The sequence below is a fragment of the Mesoplodon densirostris genome, chromosome 4 (genome assembly GCF_025265405.1).
Source record: "Mesoplodon densirostris isolate mMesDen1 chromosome 4, mMesDen1 primary haplotype, whole genome shotgun sequence".
In the NCBI taxonomy this organism is placed as follows: domain Eukaryota; kingdom Metazoa; phylum Chordata; class Mammalia; order Artiodactyla; family Ziphiidae; genus Mesoplodon; species Mesoplodon densirostris.
In genome coordinates, this window is record NC_082664.1 from 9,433,390 (window position 1) to 9,453,265 (window position 19,876).

The 19,876-nt window shown below is 43.0% G+C and overlaps 1 protein-coding gene across 2 annotated transcripts in view; it reads right to left on the reverse strand.

The window, feature by feature from the left end:
• Positions 1-5,513: 5,513 nt before the first annotated feature.
• AK7 (adenylate kinase 7) overlaps positions 5,514-19,876 on the reverse strand; it is a 59,867-nt gene continuing 45,504 nt past the window's right edge. Inside the window, exons 13-17 of one of the 2 annotated variants that reach the window (XM_060097899.1) lie at positions 16,705-16,833; positions 11,720-11,917; positions 9,238-9,458; positions 5,855-6,013; positions 5,514-5,552 (exon numbers count right to left, since the gene is read on the reverse strand). In XM_060097899.1, coding sequence (XP_059953882.1) covers positions 5,514-5,552; positions 5,855-6,013; positions 9,238-9,458; positions 11,720-11,917; positions 16,705-16,833 — 746 coding nt within the window. The remainder of the gene's footprint in view (positions 5,553-5,854; positions 6,014-9,237; positions 9,459-11,719; positions 11,918-16,704; positions 16,834-19,876) is intronic. The other variant, XM_060097900.1, reaches the window with a different exon arrangement.

Below are 19,876 nucleotides of genomic sequence, written 5' to 3' on the forward strand. Positions count from 1 at the left end.
CCTTTAAATTGAGTTTTCAGTCTTATTGACTTATAGGAGTTTTTAACATATTCTGAGTACAAGACCTCTGTCATTTGTATGTGTTGCAAATATCTTCCCCATTCTGAGGCTTGTCTTTTCACTCTTAATGTTGTCTTGAGAAATCTTTGCCCACTCCAGGGTTACAAAGAATTCCTCTTATGTTTTATTCTATTCTGGAAGCTTTATTATTCTGACTTGCACATTTTGGTCTAAGATCCATCTCAAAGTAATTTTGTATATACTGTGAGGTAGAGGTCAAGGTGGGTTTTTTTTGGGTGGGTTGTTTGTTTATTTGTTTTTAATATATAGATCTTCTAATGACCTGCCGAATTTATTGAGAAGACCATACTTTCCCCATTGAATTGCAATAGGGCCTTTGTTGTAAATCAAGTGATTGTAAATATGTGGATCTGTTTCTGGACTCCTTATTCTGTTCCATTGATCTATGTGTCTGTCTTAATTACTGTAGCTTTATAATAAATCTTAATATTTAGAGTGAAGTCTTCCAGGTTTGCTGTTCCTCAAAACTGTCTAGACTCTTCTATATTCTAGGTCCTTTGCATTATCATATATATTTCAGAAACAGATGATCAATTTCTACCAAAAAGAGAGAGAGAGGGAGGGAGGGAGGGAGGAAGAAAGGAAGGAAGAAACACACTGGGATTTGATTGGGACTGCATTGACTCTACAGATCATTGTGGAGAAAAATTGAAGTATTAAAAATATTGAGCTTTACAAGCCATTAACAGTATATCTCGGGACTTCCCTGGTGGTCCAGTGGTTAAGAATCCGCCTTCCAATGCAGGGGATGCAGGTTCGATCCCGGGTCGGGGAACTAAGATCCCACATGCTGTGGGGCAACTAAGGCCCAGCACCACAACTACTGAGCCCGTGCATTCTGGAGCCTGTGCACCACAACTAGAGAGAAGCCCACGTACTGCAACAAAAGACCCCGCATGCCACAACGAAGATCCCGCATGCTGCAATTAAGACCTGACACAGCCACGTAAATAAATAAATATTTAAAAAGAAACAGTGGGGGCTTCCCTGGTGGCACAGTGGTTGAGAGTCCACCTGCTGATGCAGGGGACACGGGTTCATGCCCCGGTCCGGGAAGATCCCACATGCTGTGGAGCGGCTGGGCCCGTGAGCCATGGCTGCTGAGCCTGCACGTCTGGAGCCTGTTGCTCCACAATGGGAGAGGCTGCAACAGTGAGAGGACCGTGTACCGCAAAAAAAAAAAAAAAAAAAAAGTGTATCACTCCATTTATTTCATTTTTAATTACTATCAGCAGTGTTTTTAAATTTTCAATGTAGAGGACTTATACATCTTTCTTAGCTTGTCCCTAGCTATGTTATTGTAAATGATACCAGCTCTGTATAAGTAATATAGGAATATGCTTATCCAAAATGTAGGTATATATAATAATGTCTATCAAAACTACAGGTATATAGGACCTACTGTACATCACAGGGAATTACACTCAGTATTCTGTAATAACCTCTAGGGAAAAGAATCTGAAAAAATATATATATGTATGTATAACTGAATCACTTTACTGTACACCCGAAACTAACACAACATTGTAAATAAACTATACTTCAATTAAAAAAAAATTACAGGTATATACAGAGGAGGCTTAGCAGTGACAGGCTGGCCTACTCAGATTTGGGGGGGGGCGGGAATTGACTTCAGAGGGCCTAATTATAAAATGACACAATGGATCAAACCAGAAATACAAAAAGTCACCTTAAAGAAAGTAAATGCCTCCTAACCTACAAAGACCTGGGAGAGTGAATATATTAATATATCTGAAAAAAGAACATGTCAAGGGGAGTCACAGGGGTAAAAATCATCGCTGCCCATCCAAACGATGTCTGGGAAAGCGCATCTTGCCGGCAAGGACTAGAGCACTAGAGCAGCTTGGCCGGCACGGCAGGGATGGATCTATCAAGCCAGCCAGCACTCATGCCTTGTCTTGGTTTTGCATTCACCAAGCACTTCTGATCATTTGGCTTCTCCTATAACCTGCTTCCAAGAAGAGAATGTACTGCTGAAGTGGGTGCCAGTCTCAGCTCACTCAACTATGTTTCTCATTGTAAATAAATTGGTACTCTGTCTTCTCTGCTGGTCTCTTAGGAGATTTGTTAAGACATGTCAGCATCTCAGGGTCCTATCTATCCTTAAACACTACTGAAATCACTCTTCTAAACTTGCATGGCTGAGGGCCAGACTCCATAGCAAAGTCACCAAAATTGATGCCACTTAGTGAAGCATCTTGGTGACCCTCAGAGTTACTTAAGTGTTCTGTCACAGCCATATAGAAATATAAATAGACTACGGACTTTGTTGAATAACTAGAGATTTGATTTAGTTATAAAAAACATAGCTGTGTAGCAAAATTTCAGTTAAACAGCTTCATACACTGATATTTATTGTACCTCTACCATGTGCTATGCAATTTTTTAGTCTGTAGAGAGACAGAAAAACAAAACAGAATCCCTGCCTCCGTGGAGGCTACATTTTAGTCAGGGATACAGACAATAAGTACATGGGCATATAAAATGATGTCAAGTGTCAGCAGAGAAAAGGAACAGCGTGGGATGTCATTGGGAGGACAATCCGGGGGGCCTCTCTGAGGAGGTGATATTTGAGCTGAGCCACGGATGAAGTGAGGGTGAGCCACGTGGCTATGTGGGAGCCAAGTTTTCCAGGCCAAGGCCCCAACACGGAGTGTACTTGGCAATGAAGATTTTAGAGAGGGGGCAGTGAGGTCACGAGGGGTCAGACTGTATCAGGCTTCGAAGGCCCGTCCGTGTGAGATTGGAAGGCACTGGGGGGCTTTAAGCAGATCTGACTTGTGTTTTAACAAGATTCCCCTGTTGGGATGTGGAAAGAAGTCACAGAAAGGAGCAGGCCAGGACAGTAATGTTGGAGGAGTAAGAAGCAGACAGACTTCAGATATGTTTTGAAAGTAGGGCCAATATGATGCACTGAGGCATGGAATATGGGGTAAGAGAATAAGAAAAGAACCAGGGATGCCTCCACTGTTTAGGGCCTGAGCGGCTGGAAGGATGGAGTTGCCAATACCTGAGATTGGAAATTGTGGGAGCAGCAGGTGAGGGGAAGGAAGAGAGTGATCAGGAGCTGGATTGGCTATGCTAAAGTTTGAGGGGCTGTTAGACGTTCAGGTGGGGGGAAGAGAGGGTTTCAAGGAGGAAATGATAAAATGTGTCAGATGATCGGAGAGGGCAAGGAAGATGAGGACCGAGAACTAACAATTAGGTTTGGAAATGTGGATGTCACCGGTAACCTGGCTGTTAAGAGGACAAGAATTTGGGGCCCGTGGTTGGAGGAGGATGTGGAGGTCTAGGAGGGTTTTTCCATTTGAATTGGGGTTTTGTCTTGTCTTGTTTTGACGTATGGGAGTTAGGAGAATAAGTTTGAAGCTAAGGGTGATGATCCAGAGGAGAGGGAAAAATCAAGCTGTGAGAGAGAAGGGATGATTATAGGAGCAGAATCGGATTATGTGAGAAGAGATGGGATTCAGGGCACAGGTTAATCTTAGGTGGGAACACAGACAGTTCTCTGCAGCAGAAGGGAAGGCAGAGGTAGGTCTGCAGTGGGAGGATGTAGAAGTTCTCTTTCCATTGCTTGGGTTTTCTCAGTGAACCAAGAAGCAAGGTCACGAGATGTAACCATCCTGAAGGCATGAAAATGTAACTATTATACAGACCAGTGATTTCAAACTGTCCAAAAGGTATTCTCTTTAGTTACTTAGTGTTTTCGATTAAAATAAGGATCAAAAAGAGTGCAGTGAAGTAAAAGAAAAATAGGTAAATGGACTTCATCAAAATTAAAAGTTTTTGTGCATTGAAGGGCATTATCAAGAGAGTGAAAAGACAAGCCACAGAATGGGAGAAAATATTTGCCAATCACATATCTGATAAGGGTCTTCTATCCAGAATATATAAAGAACTTTTACAATTCAGTAACAAAAAGACAACCCAAATAAAAAGTGAGCAAAGGACTCGAAAATAGTTTTCTCCAAAGAAGATACACAAACGGCCAGCAAGCACATGAAAAGATGCTTAGTTACAACGTGATACTACTACACACCCACTAGTCTGGTAGTTCCCCATACAGAATTACCATATGACAATATTTCCACTCCTAGGTTTCTACCGAAAATTGACAACAGGGGTTCAAAGAGGAAGTTGTACTCAAATGTTCATAGCCGCTCTATTCACAACAGCCAAAAGGTGGAAACAACTTAACTGTCCATCAACACATGAATGATTAAACAAAATATGGTCTATCTATACAGTGGAATATGTTTCAGCCATAAAAAGGAATGAAGTATTGATACATGCTACAACATGAATGAACTCTGAAAACATGCTAAGTGAAAGAAGCCAGACACAAAAGGCCACATATTGCATGATTCCATTTATATAAAATATCCAGAATAGACAAATCCATAGAGACAGGAAGCAGATTAGTGTTTGCTAGGAGCTTGAGGGGAGGGGATAATGGGGAGTGACTGATTAATGGGTACAGGGCTTCCAACTGGGGTGATGGAAAAGTTCTGGAGGTAGATTGTGGTGATAAGTGGACAGTATCATGAATGTACTTAGTGCCACTGAATTGTACACCTTAACATGGTTGCAATGGTAAATTTATGTTGTGTGTATTTTGCCACACAAAAAAATAGTGCCGTTATATTCAGATTTCATTATTTAAAGAAATGAAATATATATGCCATTAAGATAAACCTAAACTGATTTCTCATCCAGTGTAATTCTGGGAATTATAGGATCTTTAGAGCTGAAAAGGCCATAGGGATTGATTGTTTATGTCTATATGGTAAAGTTAGTTTGTTAAAAATATTTAGCAACTTTCTAATTATCACAGATATTAAAAATTATTCATCTTGTTACATGAATTTTTCTACCAAGAGGTTTAGCATTCTCTCTGACTCATAGCTTGGGTGCTGACCTTGAACTCAAAAAGCAACCTTGCAGAAACCAAACATGTCTGACTTACTGTGACTCAAAAAGCATAAACTGTTCTAATTTATTTCCATTTCTAACACCACTAGTATTGAGGACATAACAAATCACATAAATTCATTAGCTTACATGTTAGAATAATACATAGTCTGATTTTCTTCATGCTATAAATTAAATTACTATAAACATTAGTGTACAGAATACTCAGACAAAGAATGAAATATTAAATCAATATTTATCCCATGAGCTATGCACAGATACTTTAACAATTTACCTCTCAAAATATGGTTTTAATGAAGTAGTGACTCATTGCCATAGAGCTTTTTATAATGAATCTACTTACTAAAATATTCGTTTGCAGGGAGAATAAAAGAATTTCCCCAAAACTAGAAAAGAATTTTTTAAAGCAATTTTTCAAATTACAGTGTTAAAGTCATCTCCAGCTCTGTAAAAGAATATGACATGAGATCTTTAAAATTTCACTGCGTTTCAGGATTGTTCTTGAAAAGATACTCTGCCTATAATTGAGAAAAAAGAAAAATAAGTCAACAATTTAGAATGTACTGTTAATTTAGAATTTAGAATTAATAGTACATTAATTTGTACTATTAATGTTTACAATTTAAAAATGAAAGTGCACAAATTTTTTGTTTTCAAATGAGTAACAAAAATCTTATTATAAACTGTGATGAAGGTGTTAGAGGCTATTTCCCAAATAACCAGACACACAATTTCTCTGTCTCAACTGGCTTTTCATTTAGATTTGGGTATATTTTATTTTCAAATTGATATTAAAAAAAAAAAGCCTTCAATCTCTTACCAGAAAATCAACAGGATCATCGGGTCTGATCTTACAACACTCATTCAGACCTTGCATAAGCGTTGGCATAACGTGGGTCATTAAATAGTTTCTCAAGGGAATAGACTGGGCCTCCAGTAATTCTTTTTCTTCTCTTTTAACTTCCTCTAGTTGTTTACTCTACAAATAGAACATTCGGGGGTGCAATAAATAGATGGAAATAGAAGAACGGTTTCATAGGACTCACCCCAGAGTGCACTAGAAGTAGATGCTGCTATAAATGTTCATCATGTTATGATAAAGATGGCATTTCCAATTGACAAGGAAAAGATGTAAATGGTGTTTTAACAACTGCCTAGTCATATAGAAAATAATAAACTGGACCCCTACTTCACTTCTTTTTTTTCCAGCATGATTTATCTTTATTATTTATCACCCCTTTTGTTCACATTCTTTTTTTTTTAACATCTTTATTGGAGTATAATTGTTTTACAATGGTGTGTTAATTTCTGCTTTATAACAAAGTGAATCAGTTATACATATACATATGTTCCCATATCTCTTCCCTCTTGCGTCTCCCTCCCTCCCACCCTCCCTATCCCACCCCTCTAGGTGGTCACAAAGCACTGAGCTGATCTCCCTGTGCTATGCAGCTGCTTCTCACTAGCTATCTATTTTACGTTTGGTAGTGTATATATGTCCATGCCACTCTCTCACTTTGTCTCAGCTTACCCTTCCCCTCCCCATATCCTCAAGTCCATCCTCTAGGATGTTCACTTTCTTAATTACTTAGGCAATCCAAATCCCTCTAGGACAGGCAAAAAGATGATGATGATGATGGTGATCATGATGATGATGGTGGTGGTAATGATGATGATCCTACCTCACTTCTTAAACCAAAATAATTTTAGCTGCCAGATGAATCAAAGTGAGAGAAAGAAAGAGAGAAAGAAAGAAAGGGAGGAAGGAAGAAAGAAAGAAGGAAAGAAAGAGGAAGGAAGGATCACAGAATCATAGAAGTGCTAATAGGGACTTCCCTGGTGGTCCAGTGGTTAAGAACCCACCTGCCAATGCAGGGGACATGGGTTCGAGCCCTGGTTGGGGAAGATCCCACATGCCGCGGAGAAACTAAGCCTGCACGCCACAACTACTGAAGCCCACGCACTCTAGAGCCTGTGCTCCACAACAAGAGAGGAACCACAGCAATGAGAAGCCCACGCACCTCAATGAGGAGTAGCCCCCGCTCACTGCAACTAGAGAAAGCCTGCGTGCAGCAACGAATACCCAACACAGCCAAAAAAACAAACAAAAAAAAGTGCTAATAGAAAGTCTCGAAGGTATTGATCTGGTGGACTTGTGTTATGCTCAGCATACAGCCCCCCTCTCCCAGGACTAATAATTCCAGATTTCCTTTGAGAAATCTCCCTTCTCAGTCTAGTGGATTGGGTGGGATTTAAGCCCATCAGTCCAGCCCACTCCTGGCCATGGACATTAGTTAAATGTGCAGCCAAAAGACAAGAAACAAGATAAAGATATAAAATACATAATGCCTTAGGTAGAATAAATGCAAAGAGGGAAGTTTACTTATTTTGTTTTTGTGTTTTTTTGGCATGCAGGATCTTAGGTCCCCCAATAGGGATTGAACCTGTGTCCCCTGCACGGGGAAGCGAGAAGCCTTAACCATTGGACCTCCAGGGAAGCGCCAAGAGGGAAATTTAAAAGTATAGAAAGGGATAGGACGTGTTATGCAGTGGGGCAGGTGTTGAAATTTTAAATATGGTGTCCAGGAAAGGCCTCATTAGAAAGATGACTTTTAGCAAAGACTTGAAGCAAGGGAAGAAGTTAATCGCACAGATGACACGTTTAAATGCACGAGATATTAGAGGCAGCCAGGTCACAGAGGACCTTGGGGGCCACAATAAGGAGTTTGGACTTTCATTGAACAGTGATGAACAGCCTGTGAAGAGTTTAAACATAGAATGGATGTGGTGAATCTGTATTTTTTCTTTTTTGGCCCTGCCAAGAGGCATGTGGGATCTTCCCTGACCAGGGATGGAACCTGTGCCCCCTGCATTGGGAGCATCGAGTCTTGACCACTGGACTGCCAGGAAAGTCCAGATCTGTATTTTATTTTTTGTTTTTTTAAATAAATTTATTTATTTTTTTTTGGCTGTGTTGGGTCTTTGTTGCTGCACCAGGCTTTCTCTAGCTGTGGCGAGTGGGGGCTACTCTTTGTTGCAGTGCGCCATTTTCTCACTGCGGTGGCTTCTCTTGTTGCAGAGCATGGGCTCTAGGCATGCGGGCTTTAGTAGCTGTGGCACGCGGGCTCAGTAGTTGTGGCTCGTGGGCTCTAGAGCGCAGGCTCAGTAGTTGTGGCACATGGGCTTAGTTGCTCCGCGGCATGTGGGATCTTCCCTGACTAGGGATGGAAGCTGTGCCCCCGGCATTGGGAGCACAGAGTCTTAACCACTAGACTGCCAGGGAAGTCCACATATGTATATTATATTTTTATTTTTGTTTTTTAAAATAAATTTATTTATTTATTTATTTATTTTGGCTGCGTTGGGTCTTTGTTGCTGTGCCGGGCTTTCTCTAGCTGCAGCGAGCGGGGGCTACCCTTTGTTGCAGTGTGCCATTTTCTCACTGCAGTGGCTTCTCTCGTTGCGGAGCATGGGCTCTAGGCGTGCGGGCTCAGTAGTTGTGGCGCACGGGCTTAGTTGCTCCGTGGCATGTGGGGTCTTCCCGGACCAGGGCTCAAATCCGTGTCCCCTGCATTGGCAGGCGGATTCTTGACCACTGCACCACCAGGGAAGCCTAGATCTGTATTTTAGAAGGATCACCTGGCAGCAGCGGGGGAACAGACTGGAGATGGAGGGTGGAGCTGGGGAGACCAGCCAGAAGGCACCACATCGTTCTGGCACCCTGGTCAGGAGAACGGAGCCCTGCAGGTGAATGTGAGTGCTGTTTTAGGAGGCAGAACAGATAAGACTCAGTGATTTGGAGAAGAAGGGTAGAATGAGGCTGACCCCCCAAGTTGGATGGGTAAATGGAGGAAAACCGAATGAAATCACCAGGTTGACAGGCAGCAAATGGCACACTTTTACAACGATGTGTATTGTTAATGCTATGTCAATGGCTAGTTGTTATTATTGTTATTATTTACCCTAAGCAAAAGACCGGGGCATCTTTTAAAAAATGATACATATGAAAGAAATCTTAAAAAAAGAAAAAGAAATGGTACATATGACAAAACAAACAAAAACAAAAGAACAACAACAAAATGTTTGGGGTATTTCTGTGACATTTCTCTATTAGCGGGATGGGAAGCGCGAGAGGCCGGAATGGTCTTGCCAGCCCCACCCCCCTACCCACTCCCCCGCCCCGACGCATGCGCACACACTCACCCACTCCTCCCAGCGAGCGATCCTCTCTGCGGTCTCCGCAGCCTCCTTGTGCTGTCGCTCTGCCTCCTCCATGGCCTCCTTGGCCAGCCGTTCCTCGGCAGCCCTCCGCTCCTCTTCTGCCTTTTCTTCATCCGTTAAACCATAATTGCGAGGCTCCCCAATCTCTTTGATGAGCTGTTTGATAGCAAGTCTGTTCTGAGCGTCTTCGAGTCTTCCTACATCTTTAAAAACCAGAAGAGAGGAAGAGAGCAATACAGACTTTTATAATCTGGTCCTGGGGCTTCCCTGGGGGCGCAGAGGTTAAGAATCCGCCTGCCGGTGCAGGGGACACGGGTTTCAGCCCTGATCCGGGAAGATCCCACATGCCGCGGAGCAACTAAGCCCGTGCGCCACAACTACTGAGCCCACATGCTGCAACCACTAAAGCCCACGCGCCTAGAGCCTGTGCTCTGCAACAAGAGAAGACACCAATGAGAAGCCCGCGCACTGCAACTAGAGAAAGGCCGCGTGCAGCAAGGAAGACCCAATGCAGCCAAAAATAAATTTAAAAATATATATATAATCTGGTCCTGCCTGCAATCTATTCTGAGTCCATTTTTGGGAAAATTCTATTACTATAATCTTGTGATGGTAGATTGTGTAAATTACCATATGAGGGTTTCCTTTTCTAGTTACCAGCACAGTTTAGAATTTCTGGTCTCACTGGCAAATATCAGACTGGTCTCTGGGAGTCACAGGGAGCAAGACTGGGTCTCTGGTCTGAGCTGTGACAGTCGCCGCTGATTTGAGTGGATGGATGGGGGTGTGGACCTCCTCAAAAGGAATGAGTTCTCCACCCCGGGAAGCATTCAAGCAGAGACTGAGGCACTTCACTTGGGGGTTTCCACAGAAGGAAGTCCTGTACTTGGAGGCTGGGCTGGGTGACCTCCAGGTTTCTTTTGTTTTCTGTTTCTGAGAATCAATGATTCTAGGACACTTTTTTTTTTTTTTAATTTATTTTGGCCGCATTGGGTCTTCATTGCTGCACATGGGCTTTCTCTAGTTGCAGCGAGCTGGGGCTACACTTCGTTGCGGTGCGCGGGCTTCTCATTGCGTTAGCTTCTCTTGTTGCAGAGCATGGGCTCTAGGTGCGAGGGCTTCATTAGTTGTGCCCCGTGGGCTCAGTAGTTGTGGCTCGCGGGCTCTAGAGCGCAGACTCAGTAGTTGTGGCGCATGGGCTTATTTGCTCCGCGGCATGTGTGATCTTCCCGGACCAGGGACCGAACCCGTGTTCCCTGCATTGGCAGACGGATTCTTAACCACTGCACCACCAGGGAAGTCCTGATTCTGGGATTTTTATTTTATTTTATTTTATTTTATTTTAATTTTTTGGCCGCACCACCCGGCATGCGGGATCTTAGTTCCCGGACCAGACCAGGGATCGAACCCATGCCCCCTGCGGTGGAAACATGGAGTCTTAACCACTGGATCGCCAGGCAAATTCCTAGGATACATTTCCAATTCATAAAAAATTAACAGTTTCAGTTAGCCTACTTGAATAGAAAAAAGTCCAAACTCCAGAATACGTGACTAATGTTAATATCAAGACCAAAAGAAGGAGAAGGAAAAGGAGGGGGGAGGGCAGGGGAAGAGAGGAGGAGCTCTAAGCCTCCCAGGACTCCAGTATCCAGATGCTGTCTCAGCTGGTTCTGGGGGATGAAGAGAGGCCTCGGGAGGTCCCAAAGGTCAGCCTGGCTGCTAAGCTTCCACCAGGCTAGCGGTTTCTTACCAAACCCAGAGGAAGAAGAGGTGTCAAGACCGAGAAAATCAGAAAGGAAGTTCAGGGGTCCATCAAGCCAAGGGGAGGAGAAACAGCTACAACAGATCGGATTTGGAGGCAGGGACAGTGATGATGGAGGTGAGGTTGATGAGAGATCATATTCACTGGATGCTCGCTGGGTGCTCAGCTCTGAGTTAAGTGCTTACAGGAAACAAGAGGAATGCGATGAAGAGCTATTTGATTTCTGAGTAGCTAAGGGGCCAGCTGGCTGGTCTAAAGGCCAGGAGGGGCTCTGTGAAGAGCACCAGTGCCCTGCAATGCTATGGGGACAGGACGCTGCCCCCAAGGATACTGGGAAGATGGCCCAAAGCAGCTGGCAGCAAACCGCATATCTTTGAAGTGCCCTTTAAAAAATCCAATTTGGTAAAAAATTAAAATTAAAATTAAAAATTAAAAATTAAATAAATAAAATTAAATTTAAAATGCCAATTTGGTATTCAACTTCATAATATATCCGCATGTTTTCATATGGCAATAACACCCGCCACACCACCAAATCCTCAAGTAGACAACTCCTCTGTCTTATCCTGTGACTTCCCAGGCACATGGTTATACCGACCCGCCCTCCCCCAGCCCTATGAAAGCATGCACCCAGTTGGCCGGGGGTCCTGACCCCGAGCAGCGTTGCTCCACTTGCAGGTTATCCTTGAGTTTGTTTCATACCAATATGTATCGGATGGATTTCAAGTTCATCAAAGTAGTTGAGGACAGTCTCATCTTCAGTGTTGATGTCCCGGTAGTTGCTCAGAGCCCGGAGGAACTGGTCCTGGCTGTAGTGGGTCCCCGCCACGATGCTCTCAGGGAGATTCATCACCCGCTCCTTGAGGAACTCATCGGAGGCATCCAGTGAACAAACGAATTCTGGAGAGAAGGAGAAGCTTGTGGGTTAACACAGTGACTGCGGAGCTTGCAAGCAGGTGCTGGTAGACGGGTCACTGCTCGACCGAATGTCTGGTTACCAGGTGGGATCTCCTGTCACGGCAAAGGGCCTGACAGGTTGGCCTTCTTGCTGCCTCTCATGGAGGACAGATGCATGCCCATCACCCATGTTTCCAGAGACCACACTATGAAGCCCAATCAATGGGCATTTTGTGAGACCTATTATTTTTCTTTCCCTTCCTTCCTCCCTTCCTTTCTGCTTTCCTTCCTTCCTTCTTCTTTTTTTTTATATTAAAACAGCAGAAATTGTAAATGCAAATCTCTAATAACCCTATGATACCTGTCATCACCTTGCCACTTTTCCAGTACAATATCACAGGCTCGCAAAGAGACTCAAGGCTATGAGGGAAATGCTTTCATGGCTGATTCGCCAACTTCATAAAAATAGAGACCTTCCTGGGATTTAAATTTTCCATGAGTTGAGCTTTTCCCTCACTTCATGCCGTGGGCTATGAAACATCTATGTTCAGTAAAACATGGCCAATGCTTATCGAATATTTGATACACGGATCATATTAATGACAGTGATCATTTCTCCCACCTGCAATTTTCTTTTAAACTGTAAAAGCAGCTGTTTCTCCAGCGCCTAGCACAAATTCAGTGGATATTTGTGGAGTGAATGAATGAATGAGTGAATAATTAAAGTGTAGATCTGTGTAATAAGCTTTCTAGGCCAGTTACTGTTCTCATCTGTTCTCAAGAGGACCAGAGTACCCTGGTGCCCAGATCAGTAGCCAGGTGTATTGAAAATAACTTGCTGCCTATAAGAGCCTGGCAAAGATTGGGACTGATTTAATTTTTATTCTAAAATTGTATTGGTTTGCCACATAAAAATGCCATTCTCACTTAACTGCATTCTAATAAGCTTTCTTTTCTTTTTTTTTTTTTTTTTTTGTGTGTGTGCGGTACGCGGGCCTCTCACTGTTGTGGCCTCTCCCTGTTGCAGAGCACAGGCTCTGGACGCGCAGGCTCAGTGGCCATGGCTCACGGGCCTAGCCACTCCGTGGCATGTGGGATCTTCCCAGACTGGGGCACGAACCCGTGTCCCCTGCATCGGCAGGCGGACTCTCAACCACTGCGCCACCAGGGAAGCCCCTAATAAGCTTTCTTGAGTGGGTGAGAAAAATAAGTGTGTCGGGTAGAGTCCATAGTGGGGTGCTGACCAGGGGGCGTGGAACACATGTGAACTTCATCTGCTTCGTGTGAAAGCAAATAGTGAAAACAAAGGCTGAGGACAGAGCTTACAGAATAAGATCTTATAAACTCATAATCATTGTCTGATATTACCACTCTGCTGACCTATTTTACTTTAGTTTCAATGCTCATCTTTTACCATTTGATTTGCATGAGTAGCTATATTTTTCAAAAGAAAGAAGACATCTGGAGCCCCACATGCTGGTACTGTACTTAAATTGAAATTATGTCAATAAATTCACCAGAAATTGAATCTATTTAAGCTCTATGATCTCAGACATGTAGATCAAAACTTAATAATTCTGTTCATAATCTAAGAATTTCATGATGTAGTACTGTATCTTTTTTTCCAGTGATTGGGGGGGATGGAAGATTCTAGTTAATAAAATATTGCAAATAATAAGTGATATACTTGGCTTCTAATTTTCAGAGTTTTAATATGATGAAATATATTTCCCACTAGATGATATATTTTTTAAAGTCCTTTCTCTTTTGTGATTCAGAAAGAACTTCAAGATTTTGCAGTATCTCAAGATAATTATTCAGGACATCTACTGTCTTTGAACTGGCTGACTGTAGATAATAAGGAATAGATTTCTGCTTGGTGAGATTGTATACAGCAAAGAGGTCTATCTGGAGCCATGTGAAAAATCTATGTCTTAACACATTTTTCCATATTCATCACATAGGTTTAGCTTTAAACTTGTCTCCTTCAACTAACAGATCTGAAAAGAATCAAAATGGATATACGCTAACAGTGATAAAATGCAATGATTTATCAATGAGAGATAATACCACCTAGGACTGAATTACTGTACAATCAAATATTTCATCATTCAAATCAAGCACTGATGCTGATATTAAGCATGCTTATTATTTTCTGTATCTTATGATGTTTTTGCTTACAGACCTAGGGAGAGAATGCCCCTCCCAGGGCTACCTCTGAAGACAGTAATCAATTCACTTGAAGTGAGAGCACGCCTCACATATGCAAGCCAACCACGCCCTTTATGTAACTCAGATAACAAGCCAATATTTCTCCTGCCTTAACTCATCCCAGGGCCAGGACCAGGCAACTAGAGACCAAAGCCCACTGCAACCACTCACACTAGTCAACTCTCTAAAAAAGCTGTTTACTCTGCCCTGCTTTGCCTTTCCCATGGAAACCCCAAGAAAGCCTGTGTCCTAGACTTTCCCCTGCCTCCTGACCAAGCCTGGTGCTTCCCCATGTGGCCCTGCATGGTTGCCACAGTTCCTTCTCTGGGGAAATGTGAGTAATAAATTCTTCTTTCAATGGCATTAGCCTCACGTGTCTCAGTCACTGCCATAGACTAAAATCCCTCAGCACAAATGAGACAATGATGTGATTTCTTTCTGGAAGATAGAAAATAATGACAATTTCTAGAAAGAGGCTAATTGAAAAGAACAGACTAAACATTCCAAAGAGATTACATCTTAGACATGTTTGGACCTTATCCGACAAAGAGAGGGCAGCCCAGTGGATCAGGACTAAGAATAATGCAGCATCTTACCTCTTGTGTTTCCATTTTCTTATCTTAGGGAGGGGTTTCATTAATTCTGGTTTTTGGAGGCAGTGGCATGAGAAGACCTGAGTTTGAATCCAAGCCCTGCCGTTTACCAGCGAAGTGGACTTGGATTAGTCTCTGGGCTTCAGGCTCTGGATCAAGTAAACAGGGGAGTAATTCCTACCTCACAGGCTCGTGGAAAGGCTCAATAAGCTCTCATCTTGTGTGGTGCCTGGTGCGTGACAGATGTTGGGTTGGGGTGACTCTTATCCAGCTGCCTCAGGGGGAACAGGAGGATTTACCATGGGGTTTTCAATGAATGACTGTTGCCCAGAAGTGATCAACTCTCATAAACTGGACAGACCTGGTTATTTAGACTAATCAACTTTACTTTTTAACTTTTTCTGAGGCAAATACATAAATTAATAGGAAATCTAAGACAGCCCATTCCTCCGGCATTTCGTGTTCCTGCCTCAGGCAAACAGTAAATATCCATCCTTGAGGATGACTGCTCTCTGATGGTCTCTGCTTCCAGAAGCTTCATCACAAGCTGTGCCTGGACCAGGAGCAGGAGAGGATTACAGCTGTGAACCGACTCTCCTGGGGACTTTGACACAGTGAGCAAGCAGGCCCTTCCAAGTCACAACCTTGGGCTAAGTTCCTGAAAATAGCTGTTCTTGTATTTACCATATGACCAAAACTTGATTAAACCTCATGCAAACTGATAAAAAAAGAAAAAAAACCTTTAAAGTTCATGGCAAAGTCACAAGAAATGCCTGCTAAGTACTCAGCAAATCCTTTTTTGTGGAATAAGTTGTTTATATTTCTCTTTCAAGGGTATGTTGTGAAAGCTCTGTGTAAACATGTAATAGGATAAACTTGCTGTGGAGTTAGGGAACCGAGCAGCTTTTTCCTGCCCAGTCTCAATTCTGGATTCTGAATGTCCTCCAGAAAAGATTATGGCATGGCTAGCACCTGAAGCAGAACAGAAGGGAGGGGCAGTGATCGAGTCCCTGGGGGTCTTGCCAACTGACTCAGAAGCCAGGACACTGTACAGCACAGGGAATAGAGCCAATATTTTATAATAACTACAAATGGAGTATAATCTTTAAAAATCATGAATTACTATGTTGTACACCTGAAACTTATATAATATTGTAAATTAACTATACCTCAATTTTTTTTAAATACAGAAATAAAAAAGACAGGGCACCAACAGATTGGCTAATCTTTTGCTCTCTTACAGGAAGGAACAGCAGAAATGAACGCTCTGAAAGGGACTTCTGTCCATTTCAGAATTTTAATATCCCTGATATTTACCCCCAGTGAATTCTTTAGTTTGGAAGTTTGATTTTAAGTGTATCCTTTTACTTTTTTCCTAAAACAAACAAACAAAGCTATTTTATTCACATCAAAAAGATTGTTTTGGTACAAAAGAGATATTAAATGGCATTCATTTAAATATGACCTTGGAGAAGTCTTTTAAACTTACCAGGTATGATTAATTTATCAAAGGGAACCATTTTGCCTCTGGCCTCTTCCTCTTCCTCTTCTTCTGGTAAAACAAAATATACATCGTCAAGTTTATTACATGTTATTACTAAGGATAGTGCAAAAAAATTTAAATATTTCGGGACTTCCCTGGTGGTCCAGTGGTTAAGACTCCACGCTCCCAATGCAGGGGGCCTGGGTCGATCTCTGGTTGGGGAACTAGATCTTGCATGCATGCCGCAACTAAGAAGTCCGCATGCTGCAACTAAGAACCGGCCCAGCCAATAAATAAATAAATAAAATTATTTTTAAAATAATTAAATATTTTAACTAGTAGTCACTAATGAAAACTAGCCATAACTAAGAAAGCCTGCATTTTAGATATAGTCGCTCCGATTTTTTTTGTTTATTTTAATTGTGACTATAATTACTCTGAACAATAAAGCTGTAACTTACTTGAATGTAAACATTCAAAATAAAGGTAACACCCACACTTACTGTTGAACAGGTCTTTGGCTTGATCATAGGTCTTTGGGAATCCATCCAAAATGTAACCTTGATTCTTGCAAGGCATGGATTTTAGCTTTTCTTTTATAAATCTAATTATATATTCATCTTCTAGTCGACCTAATAAAAAGAAAAAAAATTACTGTGCAGTCACATTCTACATAACGAAATTGAGTTATTTGTAGTGAGGTGGATGGACCTAGAGTCTGTCATACAGAGTGAAGTAAGTCAGAAAGAGAAAAACAAATACCGTATGCTAACACAAATATATGGAATCTAAAAAAAAAAAAAAAAGGTCATGAAGAACCTAGGGGCAAGACAGGAATAAAGACGCAGACGTAGAGAATAGACTTGAGGATACGGGGAGGGGGAAAGGTAAGCAGGGACAAAGTGAGAGAGTGGCATGGACATGTATATATACTACCAAACGTGAAATAGATAGCTAGTGGGAAGCAGCTGCATAGCACAGGGAGATCAGCTCAGTGCTTTGTGACCACCTAGAGGGGTGGGATAGGGAGGGTGGGAGGGAGGGAGATGCAAGAGGGAAGAGATATGGGGATATATGTATATGTATAACTGATTCACTTTGTTATAAAGCAGAAACTAACACACCATTGTAAAGCAATTATACTCCAATAAAGATGTTAAAAAATTTTTTTTAAAGTAAAGTGATCTCAAAAATTCTTGTGGGGCTTCCCTGGTGGTGCAGTGGTTGAGAGTCCGCCTTCCGATGCAGGGGACACGGGTTCGTGCCCCGGTCTGGGAAGATCCCACATGCCGCGGAGCGGCTAGGCCCGTGAGCCATGGCCGCTGAGCCTGCGCGTCCGAAGCCTGTTGCTCCTCAACAGGAGAGGCCACAACAGTGAGAGGCCCGCGTACCGCACACACACACAAAAAATGTCAAGGTGGACTTCCCTGGTGGTCCAGTGGTTAAGAATCCGGCTTCCAATGCAAGGGATGCAGGTTCAATCCCTGGTCTGGGAACTAAGCTCCCACATGCCATGGGGCAACTGAGCCCGCACCCCACAACTAGAGAGCCTGTGTGCCGCAACTACCGAGCCCATGCGCTCTGGAGCCCACGCGCCGCAACTACTGAGCCCTACTGAGGGATACACTGATATCAAAGGACAATTTTTATTTAAACATTCTATCTTCAATTTTCAAAAGCTTCGTTGGTAAGGAAAGGCACATACTCGGAAATCTAGCTTCGGCCCCCTCCAAGGCATCCTTTGGTTTATTTCAGGCAGTGAGCTTTGCCATTCATTTCTATTTGTTTTAGAAATAAGTGTTCATTATGCCGGAAGGGAGCTTGAGCAGCAGTTTATGATAATTATGGAATGTGAGGACACAAAGGGCCAAGCCCAAGCGCCTTTTGCTAGAGAACTGTGACCTCCTGGAGATACACTCGTGATCTTGGCTGCCGGCGGCGTTGAGCATCTCGGAAGGGGATGGTCACTTCTGTTTTAAAGTGAATGAGCACAGCCCTGCTGGATGGCCTTTAAAACACCACACTGCTTCTTCTTCTTTTTTTTAAATTTTAAGTCTGCCTTTCAAATAACAGTAATGTTTAAAATGCTAATATTAATGCATATTCATAATTACTAAAACTTGGTTTAAAAACAGAGAGCTGTAACCAAGGTTTTTAAAATAATCCATATACAGTAGAGACACTACGCTATCAACATAAAAGTTGATACGTTTACATACATCCCCCCCCCCAACTTTTTATTTTCAAACTCACAGCAAAGTTGAAAGACTAGTTCAATGATCACCTGGAATCCCACCAACCACTGGGATTCTGTGCATTCTAGTGATTTCACCGAGTCCCCATTTTGGCTGAACAGTCAGGGGCCGACAGGAGTGGAATCATGAATAGAAAAGGATACGGAGGTGTCTCACTGTGGGATTGTGAGATCTGTCTTGCTGGAATCCTTAGAATCACATGATGACACATTGGTTCACGTGAGGGAGAAGTGTACTAACCTCTGCGTCCTCGTCCTGTGAAATTTCTACATAGGTTAATGCCATGGGTTCACAGGTGTTATTTTGTTTCAACATGACCTGGGTCCGTGTTTCTAGTTTCAGGTAAATATGAATAGGAAGGAGTTTGGGACAAACTTGAAGAAAAAAGTACTTTCCTAAGGTAAAGGGGACTGACTGCGCCATCGCCATCTTGTAGGAAGTGGGTGGGAGGGCAAACTGACAGGAGGCAGGTTTGCCTCCCTCCCCGTTTCCCTCCCCCGTTCCCCTCTGAAGACAGAGGCTGCTGACCCAGTTTGGCCTCTCTTGCATCTGCGGGAAGAACAGACTCTGAAGCCAAGGACAGGCCCTTCTTGAACTTGGGTGATGCAATGACTGCTCTCAGCCATAATTCTTGTTCTGTGTGGTCACTTCCCTGGACGTGAAAAGAGCCCAGTCAGTACTTCACGTCATCCTGTTACACAAAGTCCTTGGATAAGACTTTTGGGTCCTTGCAGAGACCAGTTATATGTTCCTGTCAGTAAATGTTGTCCCATGTTTGTTTCTGGCCCTACACCCCAGGCTTACAAAGTATGTACACATGGCCATATTCACCTGTGGATTCCTAAAACTCCCAGTCCCCTGCCCTTTCACGTGGCCTTGCCAGACTTCCTTCCACAGGTGGCCTCACAATGGAGTGTCTTATTTTGTTTTTTTCCCCTCTCCCAAAAGGTAGGAGCCAGGACGCTATTAAACTCTAAAACCAAAATAGTGATTCCCCAGTGTCACAGGCGAGGCAGGGGTAGTGTCATATCTCAAAGTGTTGATCTGCATTTTTCTGCATTTTTCTGTACCTTTTCCTCTGGGTAATTGCTCTGGGATTCCAAATTCCATCTCCTCCTGGCCCAGCCCACAGCAAAGCAGAAACCCAGACTCAGATGATGAGCTGGTTTAAGTGAATGCTCAGTGTATGCAGACAAAAACATTTTCTCCACCCCATAAGCTAGATTGGAGTGGCCTGGGGGAAGGAGAGGAAAAGGGGTAAACAGGACTTCAGAGGAGGGTGTGAAGGGATTACTGCTGACAAGAGCAGCTGGGAAGACGACTGCCTGGAGGGACAAAGGGTGGGGTGCCAGAACACCTGAGAGGGGAGGGCGGGCCAGAGCGGGGCCCCAGGGGAATGCAGTGGGCGGTCCTCAGGGGG